General features: G+C 38.9%; 1 protein-coding gene across 5 annotated transcripts in view; it reads left to right on the plus strand.

The window, feature by feature from the left end:
* The window catches only part of PIBF1 (progesterone immunomodulatory binding factor 1), a 238,531-nt gene that overhangs the window by 204,271 nt on the left and 13,293 nt on the right, over positions 1–20,967 (plus strand). For 3 of the 5 annotated variants that reach the window (XM_005585991.4, XM_015439336.3, XM_045377078.3), the window contains one exon: positions 16,316–16,489. In XM_005585991.4, the coding sequence (XP_005586048.3) occupies positions 16,316–16,489 (174 nt within the window). Of the gene's footprint in view, positions 1–16,315; positions 16,490–19,113; positions 19,243–20,967 lie in introns of those variants that run through there. The other 2 variants (XR_012427009.1, XM_045377077.3) reach the window with 2 other exon arrangements.

Raw genomic sequence — 20,967 nt, forward strand, 5'->3', positions numbered from 1 at the left:
GCGGAGCTTGCAGTGAGCTGAGATCCGGCCACTGCACTCCAGCCTGGGCGACAGAGCGAGACTCCGTCTCAAAAAAAAAAAAAAAAAAAAAAAAAGTACAAAAAAGAAAGGGATAATCAGTTGAACAAAAGTGATAGGAAAGGAGGAGATTCATAGCAAAGTCATGGGAATCAGCTTTAGACCACCAGTGTTACCTTTTCCATTTTGAAGAGTAGAAAAAAGAATTATGTGAAAACAGAAGTAAGTTTATAGGTTTAGTGGTATTTACTTATCTATCATTTGAGACTGGGCACGGTGGCTCCTACCTGTACCCAGCACTTAGGAAGGCCAAGAAAGGCAGATCGCTTGAGCTCAAGAGTTCAAGACCAGCCTGGGCAACATGGTGAAACTGTCTCTACAAAAAATATGAAAATTAGCCAGGCATAGTGGTACACATCCCAGCTACTTAGGAAGCTGAGGTGAGAGGATTGCTTGGACCTGAGAGGTTGAGGCTTTAGTGAGTGGTGATCGCACCACTACAGTCCAGGCTGGGTAACAGACTAGACCCTATCTAAAAAAACACTAAAAATTAAAAAAATTATCTGTCCTTTGAAGCCCTCCCTAACTCAGGAAAGAAAAATACACCCTTTTCTACCTCATTCCTATAACTTTTTAAATATTTCTGTTAATGTTCATATTACTGTGTGATTATGCATCTGTCTTACCCATTAGATTGACAAATTCCTTTTTGTGTCTTAGCCTTTAGCACAATATTTAGCAGATAATAAGTACTCATTCAAATGTTTGTTAAACTAATGGTTCTTCTCAATCTTCAATAATATAAAGCTGTCAAATAGAAAGCTTTAGAAACTGTCATCAAAAAATAAGTGTCACTCTGATACTGATACTATTTTAGCTGAAGAAAGCACAGAAGCTCTCCTGTATCCAAGAGCAGTTTTAGAGATCTATCTGAAAGTAGGCCATAGGAAGTCATATCCGAAAGGTTTGTCTGCAGTAGAGCTACTTCCTAAAACCTTGGAGATGGTAGTTATAGGCACAGCAACCTCTATGGTTATCACACTTATATAGAATAATATATATTTGTAGAATATAAAACATCTGTTTTGGCTGGGCAGGGTAGCTCAGGCCTCTGATCCCATCACTTTGGGAGGCCAAGGTAGGAGGATTACTTGAGTCTAGAAATTTGAGACCAGCCTGGGCAACAAAGCAAGACCCCTAGCATGGTGGCACAAACCTGTAGACCCAGCTACTTGGTTGGCTGTTGTGGGAGGATCCTTTAAGCCCAGGAAGTCAAGGCTGCAGTGAGTCATTATTGCACCACTGCACTCCTGCCTGGGCAACAAAGTGAGACTGTATCAAAGAAAAAAGAAAAATTTGTTTCTGAGACCTGGGATGTCTTCTACCCTCTCATTGCAGTGGTTTTGCCAATAACATCTCTCAGGGCCCACAGTCATTTCAGTTAGTATTTAACCAGAATTAATCAACCACTCCTTACTAAGTACTTAGAATGTGCAAGGCCCCATGCTTACCTGAATGTTACACTAATTCTTATTATCCTGGATAACTTTCTTCTTACAGCACTATATGTCACATAATGAAAAGAAAACAAACCCTGCAGTTAGCCAGGTTTCTTGAAAGTGAAATGACAGTATAATTATCATTCTCTGATGGTATGTTTATGTTCCCGGATTCTAACTCATATGTTCTTTGCGATTTCTCGGAAGATTTCAGGGACATTTCAGCATCCCAAGTGCCCCTTAGGCAATCCACTTCATAAGAAGTTCCAACAAATTACATTTTTCTTTATGTGTGTCACTCTTTTGGTTCATACCTAACTGCTTTGAAATTTTCTTAAGAGTATCTTTTTACATGTTTTCCTTACGTACCTATGTAGTTAAATTTTAGATTCAGCATGCTTAAAAAAAGAAAAAAAAAACTACTGAGTGGGTAAATTAATTTTTCTTTAATTGAAAATATGCTTCTTTCTCAGATTCATACATACATTTCTTATCATAGTGGTGCTCTTCAAGTTAAATTGTTTTTGATTTGTTGGATATAAATAAGTATTTTAAAGAAAGATAATTATTATAGTGAAAACCAAAAACACACATGTATGATACAAGTCATATTTTCCCTATAAAGTTTTAGAAAGCTTTTTTTCCATGTGAGGATGTGTGAATTCAGGTCTGAGGAAATTTAGGTAATAAAATGTTGCAAAAAATACTGCAAATGTTGAATTTACACACATACTTTATGTATGATAAAGCTAAAGCTATTGTATTGACACTAAGAATATATCTTGAATTTTTATAATATTTTTCTATCAAACTCTAAAATGCTTTCAGATGAATTATGTTATACTGCCCTACTTAGGAACCAGTTACAAATTGCTTTCAAATAAGTGTATCTGGGATTAAGGAATCAGAGAAAGGAAAAGTTTTAAATTAGTCTTCTCTGTTGAAAATTGGCCTTTTGTTTTCTAGTATTCAAGAGGGAATTAGGCTTTTTACCCAAAATACATAATTTTCAGTAAATAATAAGTTTGTTTAATAATGATATATTACCTTGTAGTTTTTTATATTCATTTATTTTATTTAAGCCTCACAACAACTCAGTCTCACCACCCATTTCACAGAGGCAGCAGCGGAATCACAGTTGTTCATTCTGTAAAATGTTAATTCTCCTCAGTTTTGAGTTGTGTAAAAGACATTTGAATTTCTTTTAGACTGTGCTCTCGGGACCATTATGTTTATATAGACTTGTATAGATCCTAATAGAACTATGTCAAAATTGTTTTGGTTTTTGTAAGTATTTTGATTTCTTCTTTAATCTTTTCATTATCTTCTTTTAAATTATAAATATCTTTGTTGTATACTACAAGTGAAGTTCAGTCTTGTGTGACCCAATATATTAGTAGCTCATCATAAAAATATTTTATCTGTGCATATATACCCTTTTAACATTTTATATCACATTTTCACATCTATTATGTAACATATAGACCTAGCATTTTTTAGGGTTTTTTTTTTTAAGAATGAAATGTGTATTTTCCCACTGCATTTTAGAAGCTTGTGATATGTTTTCTGTTAAATTATAAGTACATTTCTCGGACCTTTTTTTATCAGTAAGGAACAAATAAATGACTTCTCTTGCTATCATTTCTAACCCTGTGCTTGTATGACTGTCTTAGAATAGTAGCAGCTTATAACAAACCAAACAATTCCGAGACGTAAGGAGACACACACACAAAAAAAAACTACAAAACTGTAAAATGAATCTCTGAAAATATTTGGTGGCCAGGAGACAATATTAACAATTATATGAGATAATTATAGTCATAATTCTGTTAGATACCATATTGGCAAAATCTTGCTGTAAACTTAGTCACTGATCCCATATCAAGGAGCTGACACTAAGAGAAGGCTGGAATACAGCATGGAGAAGGTACAGGCACTGGAGTGAGTCATACTCTGAAAATGAGTGCTCTAAGTGGAGGATAGGGTTTAAAGTCTGAAGTTGATGCTGAAAATCAACGAGAATATGAATCAAAACCCATCAGATAATACTGAAATAGTAAAGGCCAGGGTCCAGCACAGTGGCTCACACCTATAATCCCAGCACTTTGGGAGGCTGAGGCAGGAGGATTGCTTGGAGCCCAGGAGTTGTATACTAGCCTGGTCAACATAATGAGACTCCGTCTCTATAAAAAAAAATTTTTAAATAAATAATTAGCCAAATGTGGTAGCTCGTGCCTATAGTCCCAGCTTCATGGGAGGCTGAGGTGGAAGGATCACTTGAGCCCAGGAGTTCAAGGGTGTAGTGAGCTGTGCTTGTACCACTGCACTCCAGCCTGGGCAAGAGTGAGACCCTATCTCAAAAACAAAAAAGAAAAAAAATTTTTAATAAAAAGGTTAAGGCCAGAAACTAGACAGCAACCAGATGACTACTGTTAATAGAAGGGAAAGCAATTGCACTTGGTCACAAAGCCAGGCATCAAGAGAACATGAATGTCAGAAAGCAGAGCAGGCCAAGTAGTGAGAAGTCCAGGGTAATCAGTAATGAGATGCGCAAAAGGGTCTGAGCAAACCAATCAGAACAGAATCAAGGTTCCCACACTCCTGTTTTAAGTCAACAATAGCAGTAGATTTTAATTCAGGAACCTACTTCAGTATGTTAATAATAGCTTCTCTCTGGATCACTGTTGAGAATTACCCTAAGATCATATCCATGATTGTGCAAGAATGTTTCAGGTAATTAGTTATGTCCTGGAAGCTGTAACAGCCCACTTGTCTCTCATTTGCTATCATTCGTGTAAAAGCATGAGCTCTCAATAAGCCTTCAGTCATAGACAGGGTATAGCTCCAAACATGTTTCTGTCATCTTAAATGTATTAGAATAAGAAGTAGATACCCTGCTCTGCTCTAGTCAGTACTTCTTTCTTTCTTCCGTTCTAGGCCCAAAAATTTTCAATATAAGGAAAACAGGATGATGAAAGAATTCTTTTCAGTCATAAGAGAGATGAATGAAACTGGGGATGTTTAGAGAAGATAAGACTTAGTGACAGATAAGAAATTCAAAGTAGGCACGTAAAACAGGCAGTAAGAGACTTGTTATACATGTCTCCAAAGTCCACAATTAAACCGCAGGCTAGAAGCTATGAGGAGACACATCCTGTTTTGTTGTTCTACTCCTTTTTTTTTTGAAATGGGAGTGTTTTGGTTTTATAGTTGAGTAAGGAAAACCTAGATTAATAATAATTTGTCTTCATTTTTAAAGCCTGGGCTAGGTGGCCATAGAGTCAGAGGGGATTTCTTAATTGTATAGAGAGACTGGGTTAAATAACTTGAAGATCTCTTCTAAATCTGAAATTTTGTGTGTCACAGACCTTAATAGAAGGTATCTGCATTATTGTATAATGATAGCTTTGACCCCAGAAAGACCTTATGTAATTTGAATGCTGTTTCACTTCTTAGTAGCTAAATGAACATGGTTAATTTTCTTGAGCCTTCTTTTTATTATTTATTTTTATTTAGAATTTTTTTTTCCTTTTTTTTTTTTTTGAGAAGGGGTCTTGCTGTGTTGCCCAGGCTGGTCTCAAACTCATGGACTCAAGCAATCCACCTGCCTTGGCCTCCCAAAGTGCTGGGATTATAGGCGTGAGCTACCACACCCGGCCTTCTTGAGTTTTTTTGTTTGTTTGTTTGTTTTTTGAGGCAGAGTCTGGCTCTATCGCCAGGTTGGAGCACAGTGGTGCGATCTCAGCTCACTGCAACCTCCACCTTCCGGGTCCATGTGATTCTCCTGCCTCAGCCTCCCAAGTAGCTGGGACTACAGGCACCCGCCACCACGCCTGGCTAATTATTTTTAGTAGAGATGGGGTTTCACCATGTTGGCCAGGATGGTCTCAATCTCTTGACCTCGTGATCCGCCCGCCTCTGCCTCCCGAAGTGCTGGGATTACAGGCGTGAGCCACCGTGCCCAGCCCTTCTTGAGTCTTTGAAGCCTCAGTTTCTTCTCTTCAAAATTAAAGTAATATCAAAATTCAAGTAATATCTAATAGTAATATCTACCTCTTAGTATTTGAGGGTGAGTTAAATTATTATAATGTAAGATACTCAGCACAAAGCCTGGTACATTGTAGATACTTAGTGAACATTCACTTCTGTCCCCTCTCTTCCTCCCTCCAGACCTAAAATTTGTATATACTTCTTTTGAGGCAAAGAGACAATCCCAGGGTGATGTTACCCTATAAGTGGAAGCAAGTAGTTAGGGAGATGGAGAGGCTGTAGATAACAGCAGTTTGCAGTTGCAGATGTTAATACTCTTCTACAATTTGCCGTACAAAATCTGTTTTGTCCTTTATTTGGAGTATAGTGGTATTGCATTCAAAGTAACTTTAAAAAAAATACATTAAATTTGCTTTAATAGTAGTTTAAAATTCTTGTTGAGCACTTAGAGTATAGAATGGATGATTTTGAATTAAAGTTATATTTTCTTTTAAACTATTTTTAATTGTGTTAAATAGGATAATGATATTTTGCTATTTTAAAAAATATTTATCTGTTAAGAATTCCCACTGAAGTATTTACAAGTGAAATTATCTGAGGCCAGGCACGGTGGTTCACACCTCTAATCCCAGCATTTTGGGAGGCTGAGGCGGGCAGATTGCTTGAGGTCAGGAGTTCAAGACCAACCTGGCCAACATGGTGAAACCCTGTCTCTACTAAAAATACAAAAAGTAACCAGAAGTGGTGGCACACCCTTGTAATCCCAGCTACTCGGGAGGCTGAGGCAGGAGAATCGCTTGAACCCAGGAGGGGAAGGTTGCACTGAGCGGAGATCATGCCACTGCACTCCAGCCTGGGTGACAGAGTGAGTCTCCATCTCAAAAAAAAAAAGAAAAAAGAAAAGAAAAAGAAAAATTATCTGAGATCTAGAATATGTGTACGTATATATCAGGGGGAAAATCTGGTAAGGAAATAGATAAAACAGTGTTGACAAAACATCCTGGTAGTTCCTCAAACAATTAAACATAGAGTTACATATAACCCAGCAGCTCTACACCCAGGTATGTACACAAATGAAATTAAAACGTATCCACACAAAAATTTACACACAAAACTTTTCACTGTTTCAAAATGTGTCAGTGTTTATGAGTGCAACATTATTCATAGTAACCAAAAAGTAGAAATAACCCAAATGTCCTTCAGCTGATGAGTAAACAAAACTTGGTATATCCATGCAGTGGAATATGATTTTGCCATAGAAGGAAGGAAGGATAGATGTTACAACATGGATGAACTTTAAAAACATTATACTAAGTGAAAGAAGCCAGTCACAAAAAAAAACAGACAGTATATGATTCCATTCATGTGAACTGTCTAGAACTGGGAATTCTACAAGGACAAAAAGTAGATTGATTAGTGACAGCTTAGGGCTAGAGTGGTGGGGGCATGGCATGATAGAAGCATATGGTTAAAGCAATCAGAGTTTCTTGGGTTTTGGTTTGTTTTTGTTTTTGTTTTTTTGAGATGATGGAAATGTTTTAAAATTGTGGTAATTGTTGCATGTGTCCGTGAATATACTAAAAACTATTGAATTATACACTTCAAGTGGATTAACCGTGTGGTATGTGAATTATATCTCAGGAACACTATTTTAGAAAAGAAAATATTGACAAAATGTTGATCATTGAAGTTGGGCAGTGGAAACTGGGGACTCAGTATTCTGTCCCCTCCATTTTTGTGTCATTGAAAATTTCCATCATAAAATGCTTTATTAAAAAAATACGCAGCCAAGCACAGTGGCTTATGCCTGTAATCCCAGCACTTTGGGAGGCTGATACAGGTGGATCACTTGGGGTCAAGAGTTCAAAATCAGCCTGGCCAACATGGTGAAACCTCGTGTACACTAAAAATATAAAAATTAGCTGGGTGTGGTGGCACACACCTGTAGTCCCAGCTACTCTGGAGGCTGAGGCAGGAGAATCATTTGAACCCAGGAGACAGAGGTTGCAGTGAGCAGAGATTTCACCACTGCATTCCAGCCTGGGCAACCAAGCAAGACTCCTCCTCAAAAAAAAAAAAAAAAAAAAGGGCCAGGCGCAGTAGCTTACACCTGTAATCACAGCACTTTGGGAGGCCGAGGCAGGTGGATCACCTGAGACCAGGAGTTCGAACCAGCCTGGCCAACATGGTGAAACCCTGTCTACTAAAAATACGAAAATTAGCCAGGCGTGGTGGCGTGCACCTGTAGTCCCAGCTACTCGGGAGGCTGAGGCAGGAGAATCGCTTGAACCTGGGAGGCAGAGGTTGCAGTGAGCCAAGATCGTGCCACTACACTCCAGCCTGAGTGACAGAGCGAGACTCCACCTCAAAAAAAAATAAAATAAAATAAAATAAACCCTTTTAAATGAAGTTTAAAGCCGGGCACAGTGGCTCACACCTGTAATACCAGCACTTTGGAAGGCCAGGGTGGGTGGATCACCCAAGGTCAAGAGTTTGAGACCAGCCTGGCCAACATGGTAAAACCCCGTCTGTACTGAAAACACAAAAATTAGCCGGGCGTGGTGGCACATGCCTGTAATCCCAGCTACTCAGGAGACTGAGGCAGGAGAATCGTTTGAACCTGGGAGATGGAGGTTGCAGTGAGCCAAGATCATGCCACTGCACTCCAGCCTGAGCAACAGAGCAAGACTCCGTCTTAAAAATATATATATATATAAAATATCCAAAATATATATGTATTTGGTTTAAAACAAGGCTGGTTTTACCTTGTGTTACTTCAAGAGAGATGCACAGAGTTATATGACTTACTAGTCACGATGCATTTTTATTCCTATATGAAAGCATTTCCATTTAACCTCCAGTGGAGCACATAGTTTGCATTATGCTTGTCAAAGTTATTTTCATCCAGAAATGCTATCTATGTGTCCCCTTGCCTACATCTTTGCAGAGTTTACAACTTTCAGCAATTTATTGGCATCAACTATGCAGTACTGTTAAGCAGCTGCTGTATAGCTAAGCTGTTTTAATATGCTACCACTTATGCAAATAGTTAAATATCCAAGATACATGCTTTTGGATTCAAAAGAACAGTGTATCTCTCTCATAGAGATTGTTTATGCAATCATCATCATCATAATCTGGAAATTTCACAAGAACATTCTTGCCCTTAACTCTTCAGTTTGAAAAGTAATTATTACACTGCAACATAGTTTTTGATATTTAGTTTTCTTTTAGTTTTATTTCAAGTTTCAGTTGTATAATCAGATGCAGTTCTTCATTTGTTAATGTTAATGAATAGTTCGTTCATTCATATAGTAATAGTAACTTTATTATGTATTTGATATACTAGAATTACAACATGTACTGTTAATTTTCTGAAAGTTAGTATAAAAGCATATCAGATTTTATCAGACTACATTATAGAATAGTATTGAAATGTTTCAGCTGGCCAGATTTGGTAGCTCACGCCTGTAATCCCAGCACTTTGGGAGGCTGAGGCAGGTGGATTACTTGAGTCCAGGAATTCAAGACCAGCCTGGGCGACGACCCCCATCTCAATTTTTTTTTCTTTTCTTTGAGATGGAGTCTCACTCTGTCACCCAGGATGGAGTGCAGTGGCACGATCTCGGCTCACTGCAACCTCTGCCTCCCGGGTTCACGCCATTCTCCTGCCTCAGCCTCCCGAATAGCTGGGACTATAGGTGCCCGCCATCTCGCCAGGCTGATTTTTTCTATTTTTAGTAGAGAGGGGGTTTCACCATGTTAGCCAGGATGGTCTCGATTTCCTGACCTCGTGATCCACCCGCCTCAGCCTCCCAAAGTGCTGGGATTACAGGCATCAGCCACCGCGTCCAGCCCCCCATCTCAATTTTTTTAAAACTGTCTCAGCTGGGCACAATGGCTCACACTTTTAATCCCAGAGCTTTAGTAAGGCCTAGATGGGAAAATAGCTTAAGCTCGGGAGTTCGAGGCTGCAGTGAGCTACAATCGCACCACTGCAGTCCAGCCTGGGCACCAGAGTGAGACCCTCTCTCAATCAATCAATCAATGTCTTAAACAAGTGGTAAAAGGAAAAGAGGATTTAGGCAAGGCACTTTTACAGTTTTTGAATTTTACGATGAACAAGTAATATTTCTATAAATTTAAAACAGAATTTTAAAAATATTTTGAAGATAACTTTCTAAATTAATGAAGCACCTGCCAGGCATAGGCTAGAATTGCCAGAATGAAACAAGGCTCTAGATTAGAACACTGCATTTTGTCATTTTGAGAAGGGAGCTTACTTTCTGCCTGAGAACCTTTGGGTAAATCCTGCTACACAAATGATCGCATCCATGTACACAGAGATTGTACTCAACAGTGTCATTAAGATGAATAGCCCCACTTTGGGTGGCCGAGGCAGGCAAATGACTTGAAATCACAAGTTTGAGACCAGCCTACGCAACATGGTGAAACCCCATCTCCACAAAAATAAAAAATAAATTAGCCAGGCATGGTGGCGCATGCCTGTAGTTCCAGCTGCTAAGGAGGCTGAGATGGGAGGATTGCTTGAGACTGGGAGGCAGAGGTTGCAGTAAGCCGAAATCGCACCATTGCACTCCAGCCTGGGTGATAGAGCCAGACTTTGTCTCAGGAAAAAAAGCCATACAGCAGAGAGAAAGCATGTGACCTGGTCCTTTATTCATAAATGGGATCACACAACCAAAAACTATCAGAAACTGGAGAAAAAGCATAGAAGGAAAAAAATACCAATAAACAGATAAACTGCCCCCCTTTCCCAGAGGGAAAAACAAATTCTGGATCAGAAAAGAACTTCCAAATTATTATAATTAATTTATTCAGAAATATTTGGAAAAGTAGTATTTCCGTAATATAAAAATCAGTGGGCCAGATACAGTGGCTCACACCTGTAATCCCCACATTTTGAGAGGCCAAGGCAAGTGGATTGCTTGAGTTCGGCCTGGGCAACATGGCAAAACCCCGTTTCTACAAAAAAAAAATACAAAAATAATTAGCCGGTCATGGTTGGTGCATGCCTGTAGTCCCAGCTACTCAGGAGGCTAAAGTGGGAGGATCACTTGAGCCCAGGAGGCAGAGGTTGCTGTGAGCCAAGATTGTGCCACTGCACTCCAGCCTGGGCAACAGAGCAAAACCTGTCTCCAAAAAATAAAAATAAAAAAAGTTGGTGATATTTTGAAAAATCATGAAAATCCAAATCATGAAATAAAAAAGTATAAGTAAAAATGCCAATAGAGGGATATAGGAAAAGTTAAGAAACCCTCCAAAAACTTAGAAAAGCGTAAAAAGATGGAAAGCCAAGGGACATAGAAGATTCTCGCAAGAAAGAAATTACCTACAAGGAAATAAAGAATCAGTATGGCATCAGAGTTTTCAGAAATTTGATTTTAGAAGACAGAGCAGTAATACCATGAAAGTACAACACTTCTTTTACAGCACCAGCGCCCTCTCAGAACATTAATAAATTGTATGCCATCAAATAACAAACAGAATGAGGGAGGAAGGAGTTCAAGACTAGCCTGGGTAACAAAGTCTCTACAGAAAGTTAAAAAGTTAGCTGGGGACAGTGGCAGGTGCCTGTGGTGCCAGCGGCTCAGAAGGCTGAAGCAGTAGGATCCCTTGAGCCCTGGAGTGAAGGCACTGCAGTGAGCCATATTTGTGCCTGAGCAACAGAGCAAGACCCTGTCTCAACAAAAAGAAAGAAAGGGAGGTAGAAGCCGGAGGCAGAGAAGGGAGAGAAAGAGAGGGAAGTGCAAGAAATAATGGAACTTGCCAAAGTGTACAATAAAAAGAAATTTCAGTCTTAAAAGCAGTCAGTACAGAATTGATCTCAGCAAACAACACGATTAAGAGGCTAGATAATATTAGGTAATAAGGAAAAAGGCATACATTGTTTCTATCAATGAGAAAACAAAAGGGCAGAAACTCTGAAAAGAGGAGAAAAAAAAAGTTGAAGTACAAATAGGAACCTAAATCAATGGCATGACTTTTGAGCAGTAAAGTATAAGAAAAAGAATCCAGTCGAACTTAGTACTTAAAACATTCTGCTTTGAGCATCACAGTTTCCTTTTCTGTAGTCACATTCTCTGCAGTAAGCAATATTTACAAATAATGAGACGATGCTACAAATAAACCCACAGACCAATCAGAAAAATGATAATTATAGAAGAGGAAAGTAGAATCAAAAGGTAGGGGAATGAGACGCCAAACTCAAATGCAAACAGTGAGAGCGGAATCTGAAATAGGAGATGAAGCCAATGCCCAGAAGCCAGACACAGGATAAGAACCAAACCAAGTTAGAAGCAAAGCAGAGAGCTTCAAACTGATTTCATCTTACCAAAGGATTTCTCTTCATAGTAACAGAAATGTTTTCTAATTATTGCTCGTTATGTTTGTTTATTTCCTGTTTGCTTTGTCAGTTTGTGAATTGGGATCTCATGAATAATGATCATTTCATTGTTAATAGTAACATCAATTAGGATAGGACAATTTACGTCAAAAAAGGTCAGTGTAAGACATATTCAAATATTTTCATGGCTATGAACACTTAATATAATAAAGAAGTTCTTGCGGCCAGGTGCGGTGGCCCACACCTATAATCCCAGCATTTTGGGAGGCCAAGGTGGGTGGATCATGAGGTCAGGAGTTCAAGACCAGCCTGGCCAAGATGGTGAAACCCCATCTCTACTAAAAATACAAAAAATTAGCCGGGCGTGGTAGTGGGCACCTGTAATCCCAGCTACTCGGGAGACTGAAGCAGAGAATTGCTTAAACCCGGGAGGCAGAGGTTGCAGTGAGCCGAGATCACACCACTGCACTCCAACCTGGGCGACAGAACGAGACTCCATCTCAAAAAAAAAAAAAAAGTTCTTTCTAATTTTTCCCTTTAGCATGATCCCACGCCTATCTCCAGTAATATAGCCAGAAAAATGCCTCAGTCATTAAAGAGTAAAACACTAAAATAGTGTGGCATGGGTGCATAAATAGACAGACCGTGGAAACAGACTTTTAAAGTCCATGAATAAATAATATACTTATGGCAGTTTAGTACCTTATTTGGCATTCAGTACCTGATGTTGTTATAGGAGAGCCATCTTGAGGGGACAGTTGTTGGATTCATATGTTTCACCATAAGCCAGGATAAACTTTAAACAGATCAAAGATCTATATGTTTGAGAAAGAAAAGAGGTCGGGTGCAGTGGCTCATGCCTGTAATCCCAGCACTTTGGGAGGCCGAGGCGGGTGGATCATGAGGTCAGGCGTTCAAGACCAGCCTGGCCAAGATGGTGAAACCCCGTCTCTATTAAAAAGACAAAAATTAGCCGGGCAGGGTGATAGGCACTTGTAATCCCAGCTACTCTGGAGGCTGAGGCAGAGAGTTGCTTGAACCCGGGAAGCAGAGGTTGCAGTGAGCTGAGATCTTGCCACTGCACTCCAGCCTGGGCAACAGATTGAGACTCCATCTCAAGAAAAAGAAAAGAAAAGAAAAACCATAAAAGTAACTTAAGAAAATATAGGAAGAAAACGTGGAGAAGACCATAGAAGAAAAGATTGACATATTCTGCTACATCACAATCAAATGTTCTTCATAACAAAAAAAGGGGAAGGGAGTCATAAACAAAGTCAAGTAAGAGATAAACTGGAAAAATTGACACTCATATTAAAGACAAAGGGCTAATTTCCCTAACATATAAAGAGCTCCTTGAAAGGTATAAGAAAATGACTCCTGTAATCCCAGCACTTTGGGAGGCCAAGGCGGGCGGATCACAAGGTCAGGAGATCGAGACCACGGTGAAACCCCGTCTCTACTAAAAATACAAAAAATTAGCCGGGCGCAGTGACGGGCGCCTGTAGTCCCAGCTACTCAGGAGGCTGAGGCAGGAGAATGGCATGAACCCGGGAGGCGGAGCTTGCAGTGAGCCGAGATCGCGCCACTGCACTCCAGCCTGGGCGACAGAGTGAGACTCCGTCTCAAAAAAAAAAAAAGAAAAGAAAAAGAAAATGACCACTCAGTAGAAAAATGGGCCAAAGTGATCAACTGGAAAAAAAAAAAAACTGCTTAACTTCGCTGTAGAAGGAATGCAAAATAAACATACCCAAACAGTTACCAGACTGGCAAAAATCCTAAAAGGTAACAGAAGCTTACATTTTATCAATTATAAAACTAAAGCTCATTGAATTAAATTAGGCAGCCTAAGTTTAACCAATAATAGTGTCAAGAATAGATGTGTCATTTGCTAATAGCTTCGTACTAAAATAGTACCACTACATGTGCTTGGCCAGGTGCAGTGGCTCATGTCTATAATCCCAGCACTTTGGGAGGCCAAGGCTGGAGAATCACTTGAGGCCAGGAGTGAGAAACCAGCCTGAACAACATAGTAAGACCTCATCTCTACCAAAAATTTAAAAATTAGCTGGGTGTGGTGGCATGCGCCTGTAGTCCTAGCTACTCAGGAGGCTGAAGCAGTACGATAGCTTGAATGAACTGTAATCACACCACAGCACTCTAGCATGGACATCAGAGCAAGACCCTGTCTCTAAAAAAAAAGAAATTAAAGTGGGATTTTCTTTGTTCAAATTTACCATAGATATAAATTGGATCATTATGTAAGCCAAACATAATAAAATTGAAAATGTGTTCTAAATGTTATTTTGGTACCCACTCTAGCTGTGTTATCCTAATAAGAATTTTACAGAATTTTGCTGCTTTTGAAGTGTTCTCTGCCTGGATTTCAGAAACTGCTAATATTTTTTGTATAGTCACTTTAATAAAAGTGGTACTGTGACAACACCCCAAACCGGGGTGATCTTAGGTAAAGCAAAGATGTGAATTTCCCTTCTAATCTCCTAACCAACATCAGGGATGGTTTGTTTACTGTAACTGCTTCTATACCAACAACAGAGGGAAGCCAAAGAGAAACAGAATTATGACCTCCTCTAGGACACTTGGGGGCCAAAACCCTCTGCTTACCACACTCTGGATTCCTTCCTTTTCTCCCTCCTCACCTGGCCCTTCCTCCCTGCCTCCCCCAACAAGTATGAGAGACTAAACTCCCCTTTACCTTATTTATCTGTAGAATACTGCTAGATTGTTTTGGAGGGGATTTTTGCTGTTATTTTATCTTCATGCCAAAGATACAAAAGTTATGGCTAATAAAGAGATGTTCTTTCAGATAGAAGGTTTTTCTTTTCATAGGCTTTCCCTTCTACTTATCTTGGTAAGTAGAATAGGAGCTGAAATCTACCATAACACCATACCCATCTGACATCAAATCAATAATTATATACTTCACCGTAGAGGAGCATATAAATGAAACAATATAATCTAGAAAGCAAAAAGAGCCCCCAAATGGCCCAAATAATCATATATCAGATTGGCAATGTCTGCAGGTATAGGCATTCTCATGTACATTGGCCAAGCCAGGCCCACTACTACAGAAGGGAGAAAGGATTCTGGCACCGTTTCTTCTGACACCTGTCGTGGCCCTAAAATCTATTAAGGTTATATGGCTTAAACTCAGCAGCACTGCTTTAAGATACCCACTCAAGTTAGATGGTTCTAAATAGAACTAATGACAGCCAGAGGAGAAAAGCCTGTAGGAACTTGCTCCAACACAGAGCTGGTGTCTATAAACAGATTAGTAGAAGAGAGCAGAACATGGTTCTATCACCATAACTTTTGTGTTTTGACATGAAGATACAATAAAATAAGAGGAAAAAATTACCTGTTACATAGCCTACCACTGTTCTGTTCTGATAAATAAAGATAAAGGAGAGTTTAGCCTGCCATCTCTCCATTTACTTGTATATGATGTATCAATTTAGTAATTAATCATAAATACCCACTAACTAGTGTTATATACTAAAGATTTGTCTATGGATATGAAAGACAGATACACTTGGGAGAAAGAACGGGTGAAAATTTTGATCTCTTCAGAAAGTTCATCACAATTAATGCTTAGTTCAAAGGGCAGCTGCAACCAACCCCGCTTATCATTTGTAAAAGGATAAGGGATAATACAACTAAAGAAATCCTGAATCTGTATTAAACTTAGTGTTCAACTGCTGACTAGTAGCCAAGATTGGATTCTTTTTCTCTACCATCTTTATATAAGACTTCAAAGGAAATGGGACAGTTTAAAAGAAAGAAGAGAACAAGTTAAATGCTTAAATGATCTACTCAGTAAATATATATAGAACATCTACAGTGGAAGGTAACTATGGCAGTGGTTCCCAAATTTGTCTATTAGAATCACTTGAGATCTTCAAAAATTCCAAAATACAAAAAAATTAGCCGGGCGTGTTGGCGTGCGCCTGTAGTCCTAGCTATTCAGGCACTGAGGCAGGAGGATGGCTTGAGCCCGGGAGGTAGAGGCTGCAGTGAGCTGAGACCATGCCACTGCAGTCCAGCCTAGGTGACAGTGAGATCCTATCTTAAAAAAAAAAAAAAAAAATTCAAAGCCCAGGCCACACTCCGCAGCAGTTATCTCACAATCTCTGGGGTTGGGACACAGTCATCACTGGCAATATTTGAAGCTCCACAGGTGATTTCAGTGTGCAGAAAAACATGGAAACCACTGGACTATAGAATGTTGTAATTGTCAGTTATCATATTAAATGAGTATTAATTATTATAAGATTCATGTGCATGATCATAATTACTATTTTATTGTCACAATTTATGTGTGTAGTATAATTATTTCTTCTACTTAAAAGTATTTTAATATTATTATTAGTCTGCTTGCTAAAAATCACACTTGCTACTTTCTTCTGTTTTCATATATCAACAGGAATTGGCAGCAATGAAACAGATTCTCGTTACGATGCATAGTAAACATTCTGAGAACAGCTTACTTCTCACTAAAACAGTATCAAAAAATGTGACAGAAAATCAGAAATCAAAGACTTTGAATGTGCCTAAAGAGCATGAAGACAATATATTTACACCTAAACCAACACTCTTTGTAAGTACAATTTTTAAAACTCATAATTTTAATATTCCTGATTCTTACTAAATGTATTTTACTTAATTTTTTCCTTTCACATTTATGAAGTGAATAGATTCCACAAATATGTTTTATGAAAAGGCCTTGAAGGATTTGCATTAATCCATTTTCTGAATGTGTATATTACCTATCTTATAGATGATAGTATATTTTGCTCTAATTCCTCATAAAGTGTGAAATCAATTAACTGAAATGCATTGTTAGCTAAAAATGTATGTGCACAGAAATCAAAGAAAAAGAAATAAGAAAAATTTGGATTAAAAGCAGGTAAAATACCATAAATATGTACAGTTATGTGCCAATTTTTAAAAATAGAGAAAATAAATTAGGAAATATTGAAAACTATATATTTTAACAAATAATAAGAATCAAGATTAAAAGGCAAGAGAATTAAAATAGGAGTAACATTATTAAATATTCCGTTTTACTTCAAATGATTTCTCAATCATGCTTTCATTTCTGAGGAGAAACATGATTTATATCTGCTAAACATGGAGACTCAAAACCAGAAAGATTTTCTCTGTGATATTTTGATTCAGTGAGTCCCCAGAATCTTCATTTTTTTTAACTTCCGAGATGAGTATAATAATCAGTCAAATATGAGAACTTCTGATCTCAGTCATTTTATTATACGTGCAGATAATGCTACTCAAGATTAATAGGATGAAAGAGTTTTTTAGTGATTATATAATTCAACCTCCCCTTTTTAAAAAATGAAAGTTACAGTTTAGATCAAATAAGGGACAATTGGGCAGGCGTGGTGGCTCACACCTCTAATCCCAGCACTTTGGGAAGTCGAAGTGGGAGGATCACCTGACGTCAGGAGTTCAAGACCAGGCTGGCCAACATAGTGAAACCCTGTCTCTACTAAAAATACAAAAAGTACCTGGGTGTAGTAGCACATACCTGTAGTCCCAGCTACTTGGAAGACTGAGGCAGGAGAATCGTAGGTGCGGTGGCACCACTGCACTCCCCGCCTGGGCAACAGAGTGAAACTCCACCTCAAAAAATAAAATAAAATAGGGACAATTATTTAAGGATACGTGTGGCAGTAATGAAGACTAAGCTGACAGGCGGGAGAAAACAGGATGGTTCAGTTAACTAGCCTGGACACAAGGCGGCTGAGTCCATGCATCTTTTCCTCTGGAGTACATCAGCTTCTCTTTGTTTCTCCCCTAGTTTCTGCTTACTCATATTTTCCACTTCCTCATTAACTTGCTCACAGCCCTTTGTCTTGAAATAGGTTTCTGTACATCCTTTCTGCATCTACTCTCTTATAATGTAGTTCTCCCTGTATTTTCCAAGGTTAAAAATCTAATTGCCATAGCTCATTCTTGTTGGGTGATACCCCTTTTTGGCAAGACTTCCTAAGGTTATTACCCAGCCTACAGAATGGCTGCCCTTAATGGTGAGCAGGAGTCACACAGTTCCAAATACAGCTGCTGAGGACTGTTTATTAAGGGCTATGGCTAGGCAAGTTTTGCTCAGAAAGTGGGCAGAGATTATGGCAGACACTATGCTGTATCTATTATAATCTATAGGAAGAAAGCAGATTGAATACATACACATTAATAGGAAATAGGGTCAGATGAAAACCACAAGATACAGCTGAATACTTAAAGCCTGTCAGCACTCTCTGATCTGCCTTTCTGATCCTGCTCTGCTCCAGGCAGTGGCACTATTCCTTCTGACCCTGACCTTCTACATTTCTGGCTTTAGCTTAGTAACCTGATTGTGATTTCCTGGAATACCAGCTATAATCAGTACATGAGTAACAATAAGATTTCCCCAGTACCTCCAGATAAGGTTATAGAGTGGTGATAAAATTAAGAAGATTCAATATTAGTTGGGTAGTTCTTCCTTCCTTATTTTTGCTTATCTGGATTTTTTATTTTATTCTACAATAAAATTCTTTTTAAATAATAATTAGGGAAATTTTTTTCAAAAGAGGTACAAGCTCAGCTATGTCCTAATGAAAACTAAGAGGTAATGCTATAAACAAGTCAAATCAAGACTATAAGCTAATGCAGACTTAGTAATGTGAACCGACTAGGTAACCTGGGGCAAATCATTACATGTTCCAAGTGTGTTCTTATCTATAAAATTAAGTGAGAGGTTATAATGAAAAGAGTTCTGGACTCCTTTTATTCTAGCATGCTATGATTCTCTTCAGGCATCATTTGTAGTTATTCTTTTGAATATTTTCAATTTTCCTTAAGAATACTTTTTTATATTTTCTCTGAACTTATTGATAAGGAATTTACCATGCCAATATTTGAAGTAAGAGCTAATCATTTTATAATCTCATGGTTTTATACCTAAAATGAAAACATTTCTAAATCCAGATCCTTTGGCTGAAAGTATTTACTGTAGGTATTTCCCCCTGATATTAAATTCAGTGATGGATGGGTGGATGGATGAGCGTTTCCATATGCATTGGCAGTATGAGGCGAGCCACACAAAACTACCATTAACTGGGCAATGGAGTGGGAACAGTGCTATTATGTAGAGGAGGAGAAATAAGAGCCTGACTTTTTTTTTTTTTTTTTTTTTTTTTTTTTTTTTTTTTTTTTGACACTTAGGTCTTCCTCTGAAGATTTTGTTTGTTTGTTTTTGAGATGGAGTCTGTCACTCTGTTGCCCAGGCTGAAGTGCAGTGGCGCAATCTCAGCTTACTGCAACCTCCACCTCCCAGGTTCAAGCGATTCTCCTGCCTCAGCCTCCTGCAGGTTACAGGCGTGTGCCACCACGCCAGGCTGATTTTTGTGTTTTTAGTAGAGGCGAGATTTCACCATGTTGGTCAGGCTGGTCTTGAACTCCTGACCTCATGATCTGCTGACATCGGCCTCCCAAAGTGTTGGGATTACAGGTATGAGCCACCACACCTGACAAGACATTTTTTTAATGTGCTTTTTTGTATGTATACAAATGTTTTACAGTGTACATGTGATATTTATATATGAAGGCAACCTCAAAAGTTCCTTTTTTAGAAGAACTCTGGCCTTTGAAATGACACATGTGGCAGAATTGTTGTTCAGGCACTTAGTGTACCAACAAAAACTAATTGAACCACAGAATGTAAGTACCTTAAGGACAGAAACTGTATTCCTTTTGTTTTGCATAGCAGCTGAACAAAGCAGATACTCAATAAATATTTGCTGAGGAGAATAAAAAGCAGTTATTTGTCTCCCCAGTTTAGTTATGTTCTTAGCTGTTAAAACTCTAAACTGGGTGTGGAACTTTAATGTTAAAGTGAACTACAGGGAGAATGAAAGCTTCGCCTCCAATGACTCTAGTTAGTGCTACTTCTGCCACAGGCAGCTTCAGTCTTCTTTATTCAGAAACACCCAGTTCATTCCCACTCATCACCTACTTTCTCTCTTAAGGTAGCTTTTTGCTGTGCTATCCCTTTTTTCCCAGCCTCACTTATCTCTTTCTTAGAAAAACCTAGAGCTATTCTAATCTGATTTAGAACAACTTTCCTCCTTCCTTCCTGAGCAGTATGGGACTCTTTTGCTGCTTTTCTGCTGCCATCCCATTCGGAAAATAGAATTTATATTCAGGATTCACATCGTGGTCATTATTTTCTCAAAACCTTATTTAAAATACAGATACTAGCAACTCTGCTTTTAGTCTTTTCACCAAGTAGATTGTAAGCGTTAAAACAAAAAAAGAGCTTGAGAGCATTGGCTCACACCTGTAATCCCAGCACTTTGAGAGGCTGAGGCAGACAGATCAGCTGACGTCAGGAGTTCGAGACCAGCCTGGCCAACATACTGAAACCCCGTCTCTACTAAAAATACCAAAATTATCGAGGCGGGCGGATCACAAGTTCAGGAGATCAAGACCACGGTGAAACCCCGTCTCTACTAAAAATACAAAAAATTAGCCGGGCGCGGTGGCGGGCGCCTGTAGTCCCAGCTACTCAGGAGGCTGAGGCAGGAGAATGGTGTGAACCCGGGAGGCGGAGCTTGCAGTGAGCCAAGATCGCGCCACTGCACTCCAGCCTGGGCGACAGAGCGAGACTCCGTCTCAAAAAAAAAAAAAAAAAAACAAAATTATCCAGGTGTGGTGGTGCATGCCTGTAGTCCCAGCTACCTGGGAGGCTGAGACAGGAGAATCATTTGGACCTGGGAGGTGGAGGTTGCAGTGAGCCGAGATCATTCCTCCACACTCCAGCTTGGATGACAGAGCAAGACTCTGTCTTAAACAAACAAACAAAAAAAGCCTTAGACTCTAAGTAGGGTAGCAAACAGTACGACTCAGCAGCTCCAGTGTATAGTGTGTGAAGTGTCTGATTTCTGGTGAGTTTATGATGTAGTTCAGGCCTTGATTTGTATTTATCTCGTTGGCTAGCATATGTTGGATAGACAGATTAAGTTTATATAATTGATATATAAGTGGTTATATGAACGACATGATTCCATAGAAGTGGTT

Source organism: Macaca fascicularis, chromosome 17, assembly GCF_037993035.2.
Source record: "Macaca fascicularis isolate 582-1 chromosome 17, T2T-MFA8v1.1".
Lineage (NCBI taxonomy): Eukaryota > Metazoa > Chordata > Mammalia > Primates > Cercopithecidae > Macaca > Macaca fascicularis.